Below are 21,843 nucleotides of genomic sequence, written 5' to 3' on the forward strand. Positions count from 1 at the left end.
AATCACAGGCCAACATCCAGAAAGACGGGGGGCTAAGGTCATTACAAGTCACCAGGTGTGGTGGGCAGCCCCCACCCCCACCCCACCCAGTCCTCTCACTCTGTATTCAGAGCTCTCAGAGAACACCAGGAATGACCACAATGCCCCCATCTCTCCTTGCTCACACATCACCACCTCTTCAACGCTCCCTGTCCCCTCCCTCGTTGCTGGACTCAAGTTCAAACTAATTAAATCTGAACTTCTACCTAGTTCTGAAATGCTCAGGATGCTCAGCCAACTCTCCCCGAGACCCATGGATGGACAGGGAGAGTTTCTCAGCCAGCATCAGGCTCCTCGGAACTGCAGGCTTGGCAGAAACAAAGCTTGACAGCAAGCAACAAGCGGAGGCTGGCTTTTATGTTGCAACAATATTATTCCTTTGACATTCTAAGACAACAAAATTGTTACATAACCTGACATTTAGTTTTATTTTCTACTTCTCCTTTTGAGAATTACAAAGTTATACTTTTAAATTCTAAAACACAAAGTAACTACTTAGGCTCTTACTCAAAGGAGACTTTGTAACTGAAAAGTTACTTATTATTTTGTCCACTAGTAGGTACCAGGCACTTGCTCAGGTTACACTTTCTCTCACAAAACCCCTTTAAGGTAGGGGTTTACTGTACCCCCTTTACATTCAAAGCAAGTTACTTAACCTCAGAGAGGTTAAGTAACTTGCTTAAGGTCACATAGCTAAGAAGTAGCAGACCCAAAATATGAGCCTCAGCCAGCCTGGTCCTGGAGCCCATGTTCTTAACTTTCTTTGCCCCTCAAGAGGTGCAAAACAAACAACAGAAAATAAAAATTAACAGGAGGAACACAACAGAATGTAAAAAGAAATTTCCACCACAGTACACACACTTTTTAGCAAACCACAAATTCTTAACCCTTTCATATCCATACCCTTTTCTGAGACCTCTGCCCAGACTTCAGGAATGAAGTTGAATTTTCCACTGGTGATCTGATCCTTCAAGGGCACTTGAGTCTTATGCTCAGAGAAAGGTGGGTACCCACTAAGGCTTAATATTGGTAAAGAGAAAAAGGAAAAGAAATCAAGTTATATTCTCAGTGGCATTCAGACATCTAGATTTTTCTTTAAATCAATGGTCAAAAAAAGTCACTCAAATTAAATACAAGCTCTCTACCTGGACACGTTTTTGATTTCACCTAATTACCTACAACCAGACACTGAAGCAATGAAACTTTTCTTACCAAATAAAAAGAATAACTCCTAAACTCCAGCAATCCACCGCTCGGTTATATCCAGCAGTCCCAAAGGAATTAAGAACCTCAGGAGCCAGGTAGGTGGGAGTACCACATAAGGTTCTCATGAGAGAGGTCTCCCCCAAAATCTTAGACTGCCCAAAATCAGTAATCTAAAATTAAGGACAAAAGGGTACCATTTTTAATGGTGTCATAAAATAAAAAAGATTAACATAGTCTGCCAATCCTAAAGGGCATGTGGGCTAGATCAGTTCATATCCTATATGGTTCATGCCTACTATTAATCTGGAATCTATAACTTTAACACTGCAAATTAAATTTAATTTTGCTTAAATTAAAATTTCCAACCCAAGGAAGCACAAGGTTTTTTCTACAACTTATCTGTGGCTCTCCGTAACCTTACAAAAGGTTTATCCCTTATCTAACCCAGACCCCAGGGCACTAATTAGTTACCCACAGTTTTCCTTAGACCCTAGTTTCTCAACCAATCTCAACACTGGAATTCCTGAGGTGCTTGGACAAAATACTCACACCTGGGTGCCACCTTCAGCAATTCTGAGATGCAGCCTAGGTGTCATGACTTTTTTTTTTTTTTTTTTTTTAATTAATAGGAAATTCTATAGTGAAACCAAGCTTGGGAAGCATGTTGCCCTAGAAAGCAGGGGAAGAGAGTGGATAGGATTGTGTCATCCATCTAGACACCTCTTTCCTCTCTGAATAAAAGTGGTTTGTATACAGTGGAGTTCAATAAATACTCATTAGAATCTGGACCAGAGCAATACCGCCTAATCGCTAAAATGATTGCTAATAGTGGAATGGTCAAATTCTGTACCTTTTTATGTTCCCACTTTTTACTTGATAAATTTTATAAGTCTATGAACAAAAATCTACTGGAGTGGCCACATACAGAACATAAATATCTTACCTTTATAAGACAGTCCTCTTTTTGAGATGAGAGTAGAACATTCTCTGGCTTTAAGTCCCGATGTATAATGTCCATTTTCATGAAGGTACTACACAGAAATGGAGGCATGACTTGGATTTACAGAGTAGGTATGTGAGTGAAGACACACAGAAAGACAAACACACATGCGCGCGCGCGCATACACACACACACATACCTTTACAGCTCAGTGAAATCATAAGCCAGGTTACTTACAATCATGTTCCCCCAAATCATAGAAAACAACTGGGTAAACGGCGTAATGTTTACAAATTTATTTTCTAGGTTTGTTTTTTATTTTTTAAAATATTTTATTTATTCATGAGAGACAGACACACACACAGGCAGAGGGAGAAGCAGGCTTCCCATGGGGAGCCAGATGTGGTACTTGATCCCAGGACCCCAGGATCACGACCTGAGCCAAAGGCAGATACTCAACCACTGAGCCACCCAGGCACCCCTGGGTTTGTCTGGTTGGTTTTGTTTGTTTGTTTGTTTTTTAAGATTTTTATTTATTTCTTCATGAGAGAGAGAGAGAGAGAGAGGCAGAGACACAGGCAGAGGGAGAAGCAGGCTCCATGCAGGGAGCCCGACATGGGACTCAATCCCAGGTCTCCAGGATCATGCCCTGGGCTGAAGGCAGGCGCCAAACCACTGAGCCACCCAGGGATCCCTGTCTGGTTTGTTTTGTTTTTTTCCTGTCTGGGTTTTTTTTTTTTTTTTTTTTTTAAAGATTATATTTATTCATTTGAGAGAAAGAGAGAGTACTCACAAGAGAGAAGAGAGATCACAAGCAAGGGGAAGGGCAGAGGGAGAGAAAGCAGACTCCCTGCTGAGGCAGGGCACCCCGTGAAGGCCTTGATCCCAGGACCCAATGATCATAACCTGAACCAAAAGCAGATGCTTAACTGACTGAGCCACCCACGTGCCCCACAAATTTGTTTTCAAGAAAATCTTTAGGGGCACCTGGCTGGCTCAGTCAGTACAGCATTCAACTCTTGATCAGAAAAAGTGAAAAATGCCACTTATGACAGTAGACCGTTTATTTCACTCTTCAAAATAATAAATATCCCGGGATCCCTGGGTGGCGCAGCGGTTTGGCGCCTGCCTTTGGCCCAGGGCGCGATCCTGGAGACCCGGGATCGAATCCCACGTCGGGTTCCCGGTGCATGGAGCCTGCTTCTCCCTCTGCCTGTGTCTCTGCCTCTCTCTCTCTCTCTCTCACTGTGTGCCTATCATAAAAAATAATAATAATAATAATAATAAATATCCCTTCACACTGCCAGAAATACAAGGTATCAGTTTCAATAAAAATGTAAATGAGTGATAAAAGTATATTGAGATCTTATTAAAATAAGCCACAAAATTCCACCAAAATAATGTATTTGGTCATTTTTCCCTGAGAGTATTTTTTAAAAGTCACTGTAAAGTACATAACGGTAAATTATCTGTTTAAATATCCAGAATTCACATATTCCAACACAAAGACTAAAAGTTCATCTTCAAAAGCTCTGTCTGCAATACAATGTTGATGTTTGTGTGTTCACCATTTTTATACACAAAGTCATCTCTTTAGGGAAAAAATTCCCACATCCACTGATCTGCACTCAATTCATCTTAATATTCTTGGTATGATATAAGGGAGAAAATAAATCATTAAAGAGAGTAAAGCACTAGTTAGATGCTAATGGACTTCAATTTATCTGGATGCCCCTCTGGCCTGGAACAAAAATCCTTCCAAAACATCCTTGGTAAAGATAACTGTCAAAACCCCCAGGGAGGGCAAACAGGGGTGAATCAGCCCAGGAAAATCTCCCTCAAACCCACTCAACAGGAGAGTGCTCTCAATCACTAAGAGTAGGTCTTCAAGGGAAGAAATCTTGGTGGAGAATTGCCACAGCTTTTTTTTTTTTTTTTTTTTTTTAAGATTTTATTCATTTATTCATGAGAGACACAGAGAGAAGCAGAGACATAGGAAGAGGGAAAAGCATGCTTCCTGCAAGAAACCCGATGTGAGACTCAATCCGAGACCCCAGGATCACGCCCTGAGCAGAAGGCAGACACTCAACCACTGAGCCACTCATGCGTCCCCTAAATTTGTTTTCAAAGGGTGATGTTCCTCTAAGCAGGCAGCGTGCCATGCAACACTTTCACAGAACAGAGAAGGCAGCACACATGCCTGCCCACCTACCTGCTGCAGTGAACAGGATGCTGCACCTAAGGGGCCACCTCGCATTGCACCATGGGGGAGCGATCCGTCCATCACAACCACCCCACCTTGCCAGCCTTAATCTACACCTGCCCCCCACAACCCCCAGCAGGTAAGGGGGTTTCTGCAAGGTTCAGGCTGAAGTAGAGATCAGTGTACCTCCAATATACTTCCAACTTAAAGAGAAGACACGTGGGGCCATGTGTTTATTTCTGTAACTCTCCTTACTGTTGCTTAAGCTTCCCAGCAAGAGCTTTCTCGTCTGAGTCAAAGGGGTGGGATGTTTTTGCCAAGAACAGAACAACATAAGCACAGACTATCTGCTCTCCAGGTTTTATCCACCATCCTTTGCTTTCTGCCTAACTTAGGGAATAATTCACCTACAAGAGGCAGGTTGTCAAAAGAACTGAGGGCTTCTCTTACCTGTACAGCCAGGAGCATCTGGTAAAAATAGAGTTTGCACGTAGCTTCTTTCAGCCTCTTATTCCCCACCACCCTGTCAAACAGCTCTCCTCCTTCCATCCTGAAACACACAGGCAAAGTAGGGGTTTTGTTCCTGGAGGGAAACTCACTTGATGAAAGACAATAACAAAAACAAACTCTTTCAGACCAAGCAAAGAACTGCCTTTTTTATTCACTCACGAGGACTCCCATTTTTTAAAGCAATGAGGTAATAAGTCTCCTCTCCATAATGAAGACATCCTCATTGGAAACAAAGGAACAGGGAAAGACAAAAGGAATGGGCAGTGGGTACCCACATACTTGGGAGCTTTTAGGAATCTGACTCAGTAGACTAGAGGTGGAGCCCATGAGTTTGCATTTTCATCACACACCCCAGTAATTCTGTGGCTGGGATAGAGCAGCAAGCAGGAGCCCGAAATCAGACAATCAGCTGGAACCCCAGCTCCACCACTTCCCAGCTGTAGGACTTTGGGCAAGTTATGTAACCTCTTGGCCTCTTAAAAAATAGGGATAATCTCCCCACCCCACCCCTCAATGGCTGTTCTGAAAGTTGAGATAACTAATGTAGATAAGGCACCTGCCACAATGTGGATGCTTGGCAGGGTTATTCAATCCCTCTGAACTTCAGTTTCCTTTTCTGTAAAGTGAGACTAAAAATAGTAACCCATCAGTAACTTGTAAGTAACCTGGATGACTGTTATGAAGAGTAAATGAATCAGTCCATGTGAGGTGCTTAGAGCAGAAAATTGGCTCATAGTAAGTACTTCATTAATATCAGCGATTGTTATCCTATTGTTATTGCACTGTTTTAAGTTGGTCTAATCAGACAGCAACAGATACTCCCTTATACACCACAAGGGTCGTCCAGTCTTTCCTAGTGCTATAATTGAGGCTGTTTACTATAAAATCTTACCAGTAAACCCGCTTAACCACGGAGTGCCACTCAGGAGCAAAGCCTTTCCTGTCACAACAACAGCCGCTCCCACAAACACTACATATTTATGCAGGAATGAGGATACAGATAGGCCTCTTCCAGGGATGAGACAATAAATTATTTTGGTCACACCATAGAAAACAGGATTTTGTGGTTACTGAAATAAACCAGCAAGTAAATCAGCACTGAAAAGATAATCGGGTATCACCATGCCACCTAAGCAGAAAGATCCACTCAGGCAGGTATTTCAGAAGAATTAAAAATCCACCCATATTTGAGCAACTATGTGTGCCAGGTGCTCTGCTGGGCACTTTCCATCCCTCACAGTATTTAATTCTTATGACTCTGGGCATGGAGGTATCATTATTACCACTCCCTCAACACTAGGAAAATAAGATTCAGAGACATGAAATAAACTAACTCACAGGCAGTCACCTGCAGAGTGAGCTTCAAACTCAGGCCTCAGACCCAGAGCCTGGAACCTCTAAGCCATGTGCCTTTGGAAACACTGGAGGAATTTCAGAATCAACACTAACCCCACATGTACACTTTGTGAGCCCCACCACCACATACATATATTGAGGGTCCCCAGGATGAGAAAATGCAAGCCAGCATTAGACTTTTTTGGTGGTTTATAAGCTCTTAAATGGAAACAAATAGAAAAGTTTATTACTTACAATTCCAAAACAATATAATAATCTTCGGCATCAAAAAAGTCTTTGATCTTGATGATACAAGGCTAAGAGGAAGAAGAGGAAAAGTGGTGAGAAGCTCCCAAGAGGAAAATCACAGGAGCAGTACTTGGGCATTTGGTCCCCTGCCTCAAGAAACTTTGAAGTTCATATAGCAGAAAAGGCAGAACAGCATTTAGCTGGTACCTCAGTGAGAATGGGCTTACGAAACCCTCCCTTCTACCAAGCTGGCAAGGGACTGGTTCAGGTTTCACACACGAGGATGGCACAAAGGAAGGCAGGCCAGTCTCTTCCCAGCATTCCTCCTCACTGCCCCAGAGCTTGGGTAATTAAGGACACTTAAGGAACCTGGAAGAGCCTAACACTAGTGAAAAGAGAAGCAGGCCAGGTGGGGAGCCCAGCCACGACACCACACAGCAAGGCTGTTCAGCTCCATACAACTAGAACCACAGGGGTATGGGGACGCCATTGTGGTAAGATCCTCCCATTTGTCAATGGAAGAAGGAAATAACAGTTTTATAAGAACTCTGAAAGGCTATGTGGGGGTAGAGAAGACACAAAGACACACACACACACCCCTATGGCTGATAGTTTATGGTCTCTGATCAATGCAGCATGGATACAGTAAAGAAAAAAAGGGGGATCCCTGGGTGGCTCAACAGTTTAGCGCCTGCCTTCAGGCGTGATCCTGGAGACCCAAGATCGAGTCCCACGTCGGGCTCCCTGCATGGACCCTGCTTCTCCCTCTGCTTGTGTCTCTGCCTCTCACTCTGTGTCTCTCATGAGTAAATAAATAAAATCTTTAAAAAGAAAGAAAAGAAAGAAAGAAAGAAAGAAAGAAAGAAAGAAAGAAAGAAAGAAAGAAAGAAAGAAAGAAAGAAAGGACACCTATTGTTTTGCAGTACAAAGGATAGATAGTAGAGCTGAGTGGTCTGGGTAAGTAAGAGATGTGGTAAATATCTATCAGGGTCATGCCCCACCCGGAGGACTACAGCTTTAATCAGAATTAAAGGCAGTTACACAATTTCTAGATTTCAGATTAAAGAATAGCAAAATTCACCAGAGTGCTCACTCTGCAAAGCAAATTTCATCACACCTTTTGCTCTGATTAAAATTCTCCCCAAGTGGTAGCATCCCATGATAAACTTTTTTTTTTTTTTTAAGATTTTATTTATTTATTCATGAGAAACAGAGAGAAAGGCAGAGACACAGGCAGAAGGGGAAGCAGGCTCCATGTAGGGAGCCGGATGTGGGACTCGATCCCAGGTCTCCAGGATCATCACCTGGGCCAAAGGCAGGTTCTAAACCGGTGAGCCACTCAGGCTGCCCCCCATGATAAACTATTATACAGCAGTGAATGGATGCCCCATTGCTTCCCCCACCCAGCACACTGGATCCTGAAAACATGATGCCAAGGGGAGAAAGCAAATCATGAAGAACTTCAAAGTGTATGAAGTAGCTTCAATTGTATGGTCAAGTTTTCTTTCTTAAGTTGAATGGGGACTTCAAAAGTGTTGGTTTGGTTCATAATTTATATTTATTGCTTTTCATGTATCAAATACATGAAATATATATATATATATTTCATATACTGTCTCTTGCGTGCCAGCTGGTCTGCTGACACACACACACATATATATATAATTTTTTTTTTAATTCTTAAGATTTTTTAGTAATCTCTACACCCAACCTGGGGCTCAAACTCACAACTCTGAGATCAAGAGCTGTATGTTCTACAGACTGAGCCAGCCAGGCAGAGCCCTAATTTTAAAATATTTAAATGAAGGAGAGGGGGAGACCAATCAGGAGGAAGGAAAGGAAGGAAAGAGAAGAAAGGCGGAAAGTAAGACAAGAAAGAAAACCTTTGGAAATCCAACATTTCAGCAGAGATCAGCAAACCCTGGAGACCCAGCCTACCCACCACGGTAGCCCCATCTCCTGCATCCTTCTCTCTAGACCACAAAACACCCCACCTGCCCTAGACTCCCAGGGTTCTTTCCCAATGTCCCATGTGGCTCGCCACGCTCCTGCCTGGTGATCCCGCCCTCTGGGCACACCTGGCCTCCAGCATCAGGCCCCAGTTCAAATGTCACCCTCAGAATGCATCCAGTCCCCTGCATTAGTTCTTATCTGTGTTGCCTCATGCTGCATCTTTAATGTCTGTCTCCCCACTGTAAGCTCCAGGAGGGAAAAAAAAAAAAAGGAAACTAACACCCACTATGGGTCTCCTCCCATCAGGCACTTCATCGGCTGAGTCAAGTCTTATTCATCTTTCTAGGACCAACACTCAGCAGACCAACTGCACACAAGAGACATTCATATGCTGCCCAGATTAATACAAACAACAGCAATAATAGAAGCCCCACCCACTTAGGATAGACTTCGCCAGCCACATTTTGGTCATGGCACACACAGCCATAGGAGTAAGGCTGAGAGCATCCCAGCTCCACCACTCCTTACCTATGACCATAGGATATACTTGCTCTGCTGACCATTTGTTCTTGTCCCAATAATGAAGACACTGGATATGTACTGTAGTATTATATTGAGAGGAACAGAAAGGAGAGGAGAACTAGAAGTCTCATATACTATAACAGGAAGGCAACAGGCTATCTAAAATTGATAAATCAACAGGTAGCAGTTTATGCATATTATATAGAAATATGGGGATAAGTTGGATTAAAAAAGTTTTTAAGGGATCCCTGGATGGCGCAGCGGTTTGGCGCCTGCCTTTGGCCCAGGGCGCGATCCTGGAGACCCGGGATCGAATCCCACGTCGGGCTCCCGGTGCATGGAGCCTGCTTCTCCCTCTGCCTGTGTCTCTGCCTCTCTCTCTCTCTGTGACTATCACAAATAAATAAATAAATACCTTAAAAAAAAAAAATTTTTTTAAAAGTTTTTAAATGTTTGTGGGTGAGGTTTGGGGGGCTATAGAGCTACAGTCTGTGTATAAACTTTGAGTAAGATTTGACTCTTTAGAGATTATATGCATATGATTACCTTGACAAAAATAAAGGAGAAGCAGAAGAAAAGCCACACATGGAAAAGGAACAGGAGATCAGAGGAACGAATGAGAGCTGCTTGGTTCTGCTGGCTTCATCTGGCAGGGCCAGGGCCCACCTGGGAACAGCTGGGCAGGGGAGCTGGTGGAGCACAAGAAGGTCCTGGCAGTCTGAACCTGCAGACACTGCCTCCTCTAGGTGCCACCACCTCTAGAGTCATTCACTGGTGGCAGGTCATGGCTGAAGATGTCTCTCGTGAACCAGAGGCTCCTACCCTAAACCCTCCACTTAGATCATACAGGGAACAGTTTAGAGAATGACAGATCACTGTCATTGCTCAAGTGTGTTCTCCACGCAGAAAGCTTGGCAAGCACATCCCATCAAATTCCTACACTGACTTTTAAGGTATGTACCCTCATTGTCTCCACTGCACAGATGAGCAAACAGAGGCTCTGAAAAGTAAAATGACCTTCTCAGACCCAGGAGATAAGAGAAATGGGATTGGGAACCCAGGTCTGTCTCTCCACTAGGCTGAAACCATAGAAGGAGGAGAGCCAAGCCCATCTGTGCTCATCACCACCCAGGCTTTAGAAAACAGGCTGGCACAGTAAGTGTCTAACAACTGATTGAATCACTGCCTGGCTCCAATTGCCAGGCTTTGTTGGGCTATCAGGCTCTACTCATTATCCCCTAAATGCACTCATGAGCCCATATATAATTTCCAAGAGCTTTCCACATGCCCTTGTAAACCACCAGGAAATTATCTCCAGGGATCTTTTTTGAGGGTTCTAAATTCCTCTTGACTGCAGTGGACATTGGATTTGTATAAATGTTATGTTTGGGGATCCTATGACATAAGAAAAAAATTCCCTGAGAATTCGAAGTGTTTATCTTAAGCATATGTTTGAACCAACCCCACCCCAGAAAATGAGAGGGCTCCTCTCTTTAACAAGAGAGTCCAGATCACTTGTGGGGGGCGGGGAGGCTAATTCAGGGAAGAGGAGGAAGTTACAAGGGAATTAAAAGAAAGCCAAGTCAAGACGCTGGCTACTCAGATTCTCCTGGGTTCAGATCCACTCACTGGGTTCTCAAAGACCCTCTTGAACTATTGTGTTGACAGCAGTGATTCTGTTCTTAATTTCTATTTATTGTTTAGGGGATTTGAGGAGGTGAGAGAAGGGAGAAGAAATCTTTTTTTGTTTGAAGGTTAAGAACCAGAATAAGATTGGGGCGCCTGGGTGGCTTAGTTGGTTAAGTGTCCAACTCTTGATTTTTGCTCAGGTCATGATCTCAGGGTTGTGGGATCAAGCCCAGCATCAGGCTCCTTGCTGGGAATGGAGCCTGCTTAAGACTCTCACCCTCTCCCCTCTGCCCTCACTACCCCCTCCCCTCACTACCCCCTCCCCCCCAAAAAAGACCTAGAGTAAGATCATCTTTAGCTAGAGACTGAAGGTCTTATTGCAAGTTTTAATTCCAGTGCCAAACTAGCTCATGACTTCATGGGGGCTCATGAATTAATGAAGAAACAGAAAGAACAATAAAAAGGAAGATGGGATAAGATCACAACTCCTCTTCTTCTTCTTTTTTTTTTTTTTTTTTTTTTTTTAATTCACTTATGAGAGACACAGAGAGAGAAGCAGAGATATAGGCAGAGGAAGACATGGGAGCCCAATGTGGGACTCCATCTCAGGACCCTGGGATCACACCCTAAGCTGAAGACAGACACTCAACCATTGAGCCATCCAGGTGCTCTTCTCTTCTCATTTCTTAAAAGACAGATTCACTTTCCGGTGAGACAAGGTCATCATTACACAAAAGATAGTAACTATACCCATTGAGATCAGTGGGCTCACCACCATCAAAAGGTATTCAGAGGTACTGAAACTTGAGATATAATTAAACCAAATTTACCAAATTACCAATGTCTTCCCAAACATAATCAGTTGATCAAACCCCTATCAGATAAAATATTTAGAAAATTTATGTGTTTTGGTGAAAAACTCACTCAGTGGAAATATCACAGTTAATCTGAAATCTTTAGAAAATTTCAGGGTAAAGCTCTTCCCAGTTAAATTACAACACACACACCCATGCATGTGTACCCACACATGTACATACACACACACACATGCACACACACAGGCATAGGCACATACACACAATTAAGGAATCCAAGTTAATATTAGCTTTATTAAATTAAGATACTTCGTATTCTTCCCATATTTTCAGAGAAATGAAAGTAAGAATGAGTCATATTTTTACAGCAATACTTACATGATTTAGCTTTTTCAAAATTTCTATTTCTGTTTCAACATCGAGAGCTGGATCCTTGGATAAAGGGAATAACATTAAATATTGTTAATAATAATGACAGTCAATATTTAGAAAACAGTTACAACTTAGTTGAGTAAAAGCTGCATGAGTTCCATACCCAGTACTACTCATACAGACAACTCAAGGCTTAGAGGTGGAAGAAATCACTCACCTAAAATCACCCTGTGAAGTGCCTGGCAAATAGTAAGCATTCATTAAATGGATAGGTGCTATGCCAACCTCTTTTAAATAGTCATCTTACAGAAATCTCATAATCCCAAAATGAACTTGGGTTCTATATTTATCCCCATTTCACAGATGGAGTAACTGAGGCTCAGAGAAAGGAAGCCACCTGCTCCAGTTCTCACAGCCAGAAACAAGTGTGCTTCTATTGTTCTCACACTTACCTGGTAAGCTCGCTCTTTCTCTCTCTCTCTCTCTCTAAGTTTTTATTGGAATTCCAGTTAGTTAATATACAATGTAATATTAGTTGTAAGCTCTGTCTCTCTGGCTGTGGAATTCTTTATACTCATAAAAATGATACAGCAAACAAAGACAAGAGTTATTCAATTAACTTGTAAAAGGAAAACATCAAGCCAAATTTCCTTTTTTTTTTTTTTAAGATTTTATTTATTTACTCATGAGAGACATAGAGAGAGGAGCAGAGACATAGGCAGAGGGAGAAGCAGACTCCCTGTGGGGAGCCCGATGTGGGACTCAATCCCAGGACCCCAGGATCACGACCTGAGCCGAAGGCAGATGCTCAACTACTGAGCCACCCAGGTGCCCCCAACCCAAATCTCTAATAACGGAGAAGACACAGGTTCCAAGTTACTACAGGCTAACATATTTCCTGAGACACCAATGAGAGTAAGCATCAGGGGACTGTAGTTGCTCTCCACTGCAATTCCAAAAGGATGAATCAAGTTACTCAGCCTCATGGGCTACACCCTCCAAAACGAGGAGGATATAGAATTACATATTTATGTAAAATGGACTTCAGCTAAGAAATCCAGATGTTTAATTTTAAAAGCCTGCCTCTTCCTGTAAGCTGTTAAACTCATTACCAAGTCAGGGCGTACTCTGATGATAGAGCAGTCTAAAAGAGTCCAATCTGATTTAAAAGATGAAATTAAGAAGTAAAATTTTACTCCAAGTCATTAAGAACCTGGTAGGTATTTTCCTCCCCTCAAAACGGGAAAAAAATCTGGAATCACAAGGGAAAAGGATCTACAACAAAGTGACCACATAAAGGAAATTGCTCTTGCCATGTGAGAATGGCATTGTCTTTGGGGTGTGGGTGTGGGAGTATCGATCTTTAAAGAATGTTAAAGTATAATGGCCAGAAACAGATGGCCACAAAGGAAAAAATGATTAGAGACCTCACTTTACATTACTTTGTTGGATCATGTGTTAAAACACCAGTACATTTGACCATTTCACCAATGCAGTAAATACATATTAGAGAAAATGTAATAAAATGAATGGCTACTATACAGAGACTATTAAATAATTTAATTCAGATTTTTAAAAATCTGTAGATGCTAAGATAGTCACTGTTTTGTTATCAGGAAGGGCAAAGAATTAGAAATGTAAATGATCAGAGCAATGGGTGAATAATTATAGTAAAGTTCATGAAATAGAGGCTCAATCACCAAAAAGCATCTATTAGGGGAAAGTTTATGCATTAATGCTCATAAGGAAAAGCAGAATACAAAACTGTATATACAATATGATTTCAACCATCTAAAAATGCAAATCTGTATGAACAAGCCCTAGAAGGAAACAGAAAACTGGAAACAGCTGTGGAATTGCAGTGGTAGGGATATGGCTGAGTTGCTTTTCCCCCCAATTCCCTTTTATGTATTGTTAAAACTTGTAACACTGGGGTGGAGGGGGTGGGGAAGACACGGAATGGAACTTGGGACACAGGACACTTTGCTAGGTATGTTATTATGTATAACAAAATAATTTTGGAGGGATCCCTGGGTGGCTCAGCTGTTTAGCGCCTGCCTTTGGCCCAGGGCACGATCCTGGAATCCTGGGATCAAGTCCCACATCGGGCTCCCAGCATGGAGCCTGCTTCTCCTTCTGCCTGTGTTTCCTGCCTCTCTCTCTCTCTCTCTATCATCATGAATGAATGAATGAATGAATGAATGAATGAATAAATAAATAAATAATAATAAATAAATCTAGCTCATAAAATATATATATATTTTTGGAACCAAACTATTGATCAGTAAATTTCTAGGTTAGCTGAATATGTTTTAAAAAAAAATGGGGTGAGGGGCAGATAATCTTTTTTTTTTTAAGATTTTATTTATTTATTCATGAGAGATAGAGACAGGCAGAGACATAGGCAGAGGCAGAAGCAGACTCCCTTCAGGAAGCCCAATGTGGGACTCGATCCCAGGACCCCGGGATCATGGCCTGAGCCAAAGGCAGATGCTCAACCACTGAGCCACCCAGGTGCCCAAGTGAGAGATAATCTTCAGCAGACTCCACACCCAGCATGGAGCCCAAAACAGAGCTCAATTTCATGACCCTGAGATCATGACCTGAGCCAAAATCGAGTTTGGATACTTAACCAAATGAGCTACCCAAGGCCCCAATACTCAAAATTTTTCAATGCTGTTTAATACAAATTCACATATGGGGCACCTGGGTGGCTCAGTGGTTGAGCGTCTGCCTTCAGCTCAGGGTGGGATCCCGGGGTCCTGGGATTGAGTCCTGCATCAGGCTTTCCTCTCTGGGAGCCTGCTTCTCTCTCTGCCTATGTCTCTGCCTCTCTCTCTGTGTCCCTCATGAACAAGTAAGTAAAATCTTAAAAAACAAAAAAACAAAAAAACACTCTAAAACTATTTGGGGACATTAAAAAGTGTTAAAAACACTGAGCATCCACCAACAGAGGTACTTACTGCCTCTCTCTCAGAGCCAATAGCGAACTTCCTCTTGCTGATGATTTTTATGGCTACTTTCTTACATGTTTTCCTCTCAAAAGCTAGCTTCACCTCACCACAGGCACCACTACAGAGAGAAACATAAGATGATCAATTGTCAGAATGATTTTAATCATGAGATCCATCTCCTGAGCTGGCCTCAACTATAACAAGTTAAACACCATCCACCCACAACCCTTCCATTGTCCCTGTTTCCAGGGGACAACACAGTGAAACCTCACCAATGTAAAATGTCAAGGGCATAAGTGAATGTGGATCATCCGACAGCACTGAGTCAGCTCCAAATTCCACCTTTTGAGCTAAGAAATACAGACTTAAGTCTTATTGGGACCCCAGAAATTTTCTGAAATTCTCAGAAAGACACCAAGAACAAATAAGAGGGAAATTACTTATCCTAGAGTCAGAGAAACATGACGTAGAACAAAGTCCTAGATAAAAATGAGTGCCTGACACAAGTTACAGTAAATAGCATCTGCAAATGAATTACTTTCATTGATATATTCTTTCTTATTTAAGCGAACTACACAAGTAGTTGATGCCATGAATTTCACCATAAATAAAATCACAATACCTAAAAAAAAAAAAAAAAAAAAATACACACACACACAAGTATTATACAACCTACTTGAAGCAAACTCTTAAAGATTTGTAATTAATTGGGATACTATAATGGAGAAGGAATAATAATCAGGATACCACTCAAAATACAGGTAACCTAATGGGCTCTGTTCTCCAAAGCTTGGGTCAAGTGAAGGTAATTGCTATCCAAGTATCCATCGCTTATTACATGCCCAAAGTAGACTATAATTATTGTGACTTTGGAGTGGGATGATGAGTTTGCCAAGACATTTTTTAAATTGTGAATTGTATATATATATACAATTCACTATATATATATATATATAAAATTTACCATATTAATCATTTTATTTTTTTTTAAGATTTCATTTATTTATTTGAGAGAAAAAGAGCGTGCAAGACAGCATGAGCAGGGGGAGCTGGGGAAGGGCAGAGGGTGAGGGAAGCAGACTCCCCGTTGAACAGGGAGCCCAGTATGGGACTCAATCCCAGGACCTTGGGATCATAACCTAAGCCAAAGGCAGATGCTTAACAGACTGAGCCACCCAGGCACCCCATTGTAATCATTTTAAAATGTACAATTCAGGGATGCCTGGGTGGCTCAGCGATTGAGCATCTGCCTCCGGACTGGGGTATGATCCTGGGGTCCAGGGATAGAGTCCTGCATCGGGCTCCCTGTAGGGAGCCTGCTTCTCCCTCTGCCTATGTCTCTGCCCCTCTCTCTGAGTCTTTCATGAATAAATAAAATTTTTTAAAAAATTCCATTCAGTGGCATTAAGTACATCCACAATGTTTTGCAACCACCAACTCTAACTACAGAATTTTTCCATCAGCCAAAATGGAAACTCCATCCCCATTCTATGCTGCCCCCAGCCCCTGACAACCACTTATCTGCTTTGTCTCAATGGATATGTCTATTCTGAATATCTCATATCAGTGAAATCACACAACATGTGGATCTTATGTCTGGCTTCTTTGACTTAGCATGTTCTCAAGGTTCAGCCATGCTACAGTATGGATCAGTATTTCGTTCCTTTTTTTTTTTTTTTTTTTAAGATTTTATTTATTCATGAGAGACACAGATAGAGAGGCAGAGACACAGACAGAGGAGAGGCAGGCTCCATGCAGGGAGCCTGATGTGGGACTTGATCCTGGGACTCCAGGATCACGCGCTGGGCCAAAGGCAGATGTCAAACCGCTGAGCCACCCAGGGATCCCCTATTTCATTCCTTTTTTAAAAAAATATTTTATTTATTTATCCATAAGAGACAGAGACAAAGGGGCAGAGGGAGAAGCAGGCTCCCTGTGGAACAGGAGCCCAATGCAGGACTCAATCCCAGGACCCTGAGATGACCTGAGCTGAAGGCAGACACTAAGCCACTTAGTGGTTACCCAGGTGCCCTATTTCATTCCTTTTTATAGCTAAATAATATTCCATTGTACTGATATATCAGTTTGTTCATCTATTCATTTGTTGATGGAGATTTGGGGTGTTTCTACCTTTGGGTTATTGTGAATAGAGCTGCAATGAACATTCATGCCTAAGTTTTTTGTCTGAACACTTGTCTTCAACTGGGAGAGGGGGAGTCATATATCTACAAGGGGAATTGCTGGGCCATAGGTTATTCTATGTTTAACTTTTTTAGAAACCAAGAAACTATTTCCCACAATGGCTATACCATTTTACATTCCCATCAGTAGTATACAGAGGTTCCAATTTATCTGCATCCTCACAAACACTTGTCACTTTCCGTTTCCTTACTATGGCCATCCTAGTGGCTGCAAAGTAGTATTTCATTGTGGTTTTGATTTGCATTTGAATAATGATGCACAGCATCTTCTCATGTGGTTGTTGGTCATTTATATATCTTCTTTGGAGAAGTCAATTTAAATCCTTCGCCCATTTGTATATTGGGTAGTTTTTCCTTCTGTTGTTTATTCTGAATACTAGATCCTTATCAGATAATTTGTAAATATTTTCTCTCTGTGGGTTGTGTTTCACTCCTTTGATAGTATCTTGATGCACTAAGGTTTTTAAATTTAATGAAATCTAATTTATGCATTGTTTTCCTTTGTAGCTTGTGCTTCTGGTGCCATATTTAAGAAACCACCACCAAATCTAAGGTCATGAAGTTATCCCTGTTTCCTTCATATAGTTTTATAGTTTTTTTTTTTTCAGGAATTCTTTTTTTAAATTAATTAATTAATTTATGATAGTCACACAGAGAGAGAGAGAGAGAGAGAGAGGCAGAGACACAGGCAGAGGGAGAAGCAGGCTCCATGCACCGGGAGCCCGACGTGGGATTCGATCCCGGATCTCCAGGATCGCGCCGTGGGCCAAAGGCAGGCGCTAAACCGCTGCGCCACCCAGGGATCCCCAGTTTTATAGTTTTATCTCTTCTGTTTGATTTTATTTGAGAGAGAGAGAGAGAGAGAGAGAGCACAAGAGTAGGGAGGGTCAGAGGGAGAAGCAGACTCCCTGCTGAGTGGGGAGCCTACTGTGGGGTTGATCCTGGGACTCTGGGACCATGACCTGAGCCAAAGGTAGACACTTAACTAACTGAGCCACCAAGCCACCCAGGTGTCTAGGTTTTTTTCCTTTTGAGTTAATTTTTGTATCTAGTGTGAGATAACGGTCCACATAACTATTATTTTTTAAACTCTGCTCAAAACACTTTCCAATTCCCCTTCTGATAAAGCCACCTTCTGCCTGAGAAATCTTCCGAGTCAATGTAGCTCTAGTGGAGTATCTATAATAGTACCATGAGGCGGACATGTAACCAAAATTGAGCCAGTCAAGATTTCCCCTGGAATTAGATGCTGATGTTGAGAGAGAAACGATTCTTTCTGTGGTGGTTTCTAGAAGGAAGAAAACATGAATGTAGGGCCCCTTGAAGCCATTTTCCTGCCACAAAGAGAAAGCAAATCTATAGGCAACCAATAGTAGCTAAATCAATAGATAAGCCAGAGCCCTAGTAACACTTATAAGAGCCCTAGAAAGAGGCAAAGCCACACAGATAATCAGAACTCAAAGAGTGAAATAAAGGCCACCAGGCATAGCAGATTTCAAGTATGAACTCAGTAAATTTCTTTTATCTCACGTGAGTTAAGTTTCTGTCACCTGCTAAAAATTAAGAGGATTTGTGTTGAATCCTCCCCTAGGGAAAATAAGAGTCCCATACATTTCTTAAGGGCAGGCACAGGGACACGTGGGTAGCTCAGTGGTTGAGCATCTGCCTTTTAGGGCCTAATCCCGGAATCCAGAGATCGAGTCCCACATTGGGCTCCCCGCACAGAGCCTGCTTCTCCCTCTGCCTATGTCTCTGCCTCCCTCTGTGTCTCTCATGAATAAATAGATAAAATCTTAAAAAAGGGGGTGGGGGGGCAGGCACAAATTTCACTGTAAACTTCCAAGCACCTATGCAAATATGAAAATAGTGAGTAACTGAATTTAATAGCCATAAACTAAAATATCTCCCATAGATGGTCATAAAGAGTACACTGTATTTGATTCTATGTGGCAGGAATATAGGTGATTATTTCCTTCTATTAGTTCCTACTTTCATATTTCCAAATATGTTAAAAGAAAGGCCTTTGGGGAGGGAGAGTGAAGGACATGATGCAACGTGGTAAAGGTGTCCCTAAGGAAGTGTTTCTCAGGGTATCTGGCTGGCTCAGTTCGGAGGGCATGAGAATCTTGGGATCATGAGTTTGAGCCCCATAATAAAACCTAAAAACCTAACTAAGTGGTTCTCGAAGTAGTTTTAGGCAACCTCCAAGGGACCCCAAGATGCTTGCAGGGTGTCCACAAAGCCTAAACTATTTGCAGAAAAATACTAAGACATTATTTGCCTTTTTCATTCTCATTCTCTCATGAGCATACAGTTTTCCAGAGGCTATATGGCAGGTGACATAACTGACCAAACAAAGAAGCAAATATCTATCACGATCTAGCCATTTTCTAATAAGCCAGGTATCAAAGACATTTGCAAATCTGTGAAATAATGCCTCTTTTTAAAAATATTTTATTTATTTATTTATTCATGAAAGACACAGAGAGAGAGGCAGAGACACAGGCAGAGGGAGAAGCAGGCTCCATGCAGGGAGCCTGACGTGGGACTCGATCCTGGGATTCCAGGACCATGGCCTGGGCCGAAGGCAGGTGCTAAACCACTGAGCCACCCAGCAATCCCCAAATAATGTCTCTCTAATCACTAATCTTTATTTAAAGAATTATTTTGTACTAAAAACATTATTTTATTTTATTTTAGATTTATTTATTTGAGAGAGAATGAGTGGGAGGGGCAGAAGAAGAGGGAGAGAATCTCAAGCTGACTCCCCACTAGGAAACATAACTCAGGTATCAATTCCTGGACAGAAATCAAGAGTTGGATGGTTTAACCAACTAAGCCACACAGGCACCCCCCAAATATTATTTATCTTGACATAAGTGAAATTTTAATGCATTAATAAATATTAATAATGTCTCTCCACTTGAATTTCTAATACAATTAATATCAATAGATTTAAGCCATTTGAACAAAAGCTCTTTGGCATCCTCGGTAATTTTTAAGAGTCTAAAGGTTCCTGAAACCAAACATTTTTGAGAACTTTGCCTGACTCCATGGTTAATTCCATTTCACTTCCCAAGATGTTCCTAGGATTTTGGGAAGGCAATAAAAATGTTCTAAAACTGATAGTGGTAAAGGTTCCACAACTCTGTGAATATATTAAAAATCGTTAAATTATACACTTTGTATCGGTGAATCATATGGTATATGACTAACAACTTTTTTAAATTATTTTTTTTAAGATTTTATTTATTTATTCATGATAGACCTAGTGTGAGAGAGAGAGGCAGAGACACAGGCAGAGGGAGAAGTAGGCTCCATACCAGGAGCCTGACACAGGACTCTACCCTGGGACTCCAGGATCATGCCCTGGGCCAAAGGCAGGCGCTGAACCGCTGAGCCACCCAGGGATCCCCTTAAAATTAATTTTTTAAAAAATTAATTTTTAAGTGATCTCTATACCCAACGTGGGACTTAAACTCACGACCCTGATATCAAGAGTCACATGCTCTACCAATTGAGCCAGTCAGATGCCCCTGTGAATAACTTTTTAAAAGCAGCTTTATTGAGCTACCAAAGTTAAAATTTCTTTTTTTTTTCCAAAGTTAAAATTTATAAAAAAAAAAGTATTCATTTGAATTGATCATTATCAAATAAATCAATAACATACCTATCACAAACAAGTGCCCTACAAATATGAAGTTAATGAATGTTACAAAACTAGGAAGAAGAAACTAATCAATAACAAATGTTTAGGGGAAAAAATGAAGGGCAATTTCCATAATAACAAAAAAAATTTACCTTCCGAGAGTTTTTGACATGATGTATTCGTCTCTTAATTCCTTAGGATAAACTGACTGATCATCTACAGTCAGATCAAAAAATACAAAAACTAAGGGAAAAGGGCAGAAAAAGTCTCATTAATTCATTTGGTAAAGAGAAAGTAAAATAGTCCTAAGATTTAGTGAACATATGGAATATAAGACAATTGTTTTTAATTACATTTAACACCTAAGTCTAAAATGAATTATTTAGCCAGGCTAATACATGTTATGAAACCCAAGGAAAATAACAGTGAAATCTCATTCCGCAACAGAAATACACAGCATCATTTCACTATAGAGCAGGAAATCCATCCATATATATATATATATATATATATATATATATATATATATATATATATTAGTCTTATTCCTTGACTTCAGAATATTAATCAATTGCAACTGATATAAAAGGCCCATGCAAGATTAGTTCCTGCCTCAGTGCGGGGCGAGGGGGGCAACCATGCAGATTAGCATAAGCCCAGCACCAAAAAACAATTAGTTTTAGCCTTAAAAAAAAAAAATGTTCTAAGCAAATACACATCCCAATAAGATTAGACCACAGGTCATCATCATTTTCTCTTTGCCATTTATATACCTCTACACAGTCTGGCATTTTATAGTGCAAACCATGTTGAACCTACTTGTAAAGTTAAATAAATAGCATTTTCCCAAAAGTCACCTTATTTCTCCATTATTTGAGCTGTATCCAAGAAAAAGAAAGAATACCCTACTCATTAAAAAATTTAACATTCCATGTGGGCCAAGGCTGCAATCAATTATCAACATTTCAATTCCTCAAAATCGATGGTAAATATAATATCTTAAAAGAGTGAAATTTGTTAAGACCCTTGAGTTTCTCATATTTCAGGCAGCAACAGGTTTCAACTTCCCTGGGGTAACCTTGAGTTCCACTCAAAGGCACAAATCTGAGCCACCTGAGTGTGCTTCATTCCACGCTGGTCCGCATGAGACACCTGTGTAGTGAAGGAAACCTGCCAATGAACCAAGATACAACTGTTTCTCTATGCTTGTGGGTATTTATGACTCTGGATATTCCAGTGGCATCTAAGAATCTGGGAACTTGAGGG

General features: G+C 41.2%; 1 protein-coding gene across 1 annotated transcript in view; it reads right to left on the minus strand.

Annotated features, from left to right (window-relative positions):
* CHEK2 (checkpoint kinase 2) overlaps positions 1-21,843 on the minus strand; it is a 51,196-nt gene that overhangs the window by 9,685 nt on the left and 19,668 nt on the right. Inside the window, 9 exon segments of the mRNA XM_035706226.2 lie at positions 943-1,058; positions 1,252-1,415; positions 2,189-2,257; positions 2,259-2,276; positions 4,839-4,938; positions 6,489-6,550; positions 11,780-11,833; positions 14,737-14,845; positions 20,730-20,820. Of these exon segments, the coding sequence (XP_035562119.1) occupies positions 943-1,058; positions 1,252-1,415; positions 2,189-2,257; positions 2,259-2,276; positions 4,839-4,938; positions 6,489-6,550; positions 11,780-11,833; positions 14,737-14,845; positions 20,730-20,820 (783 nt within the window).

This window comes from Canis lupus, chromosome 26, assembly GCF_003254725.2.
Source record: "Canis lupus dingo isolate Sandy chromosome 26, ASM325472v2, whole genome shotgun sequence".
Taxonomy (NCBI): domain Eukaryota; kingdom Metazoa; phylum Chordata; class Mammalia; order Carnivora; family Canidae; genus Canis; species Canis lupus.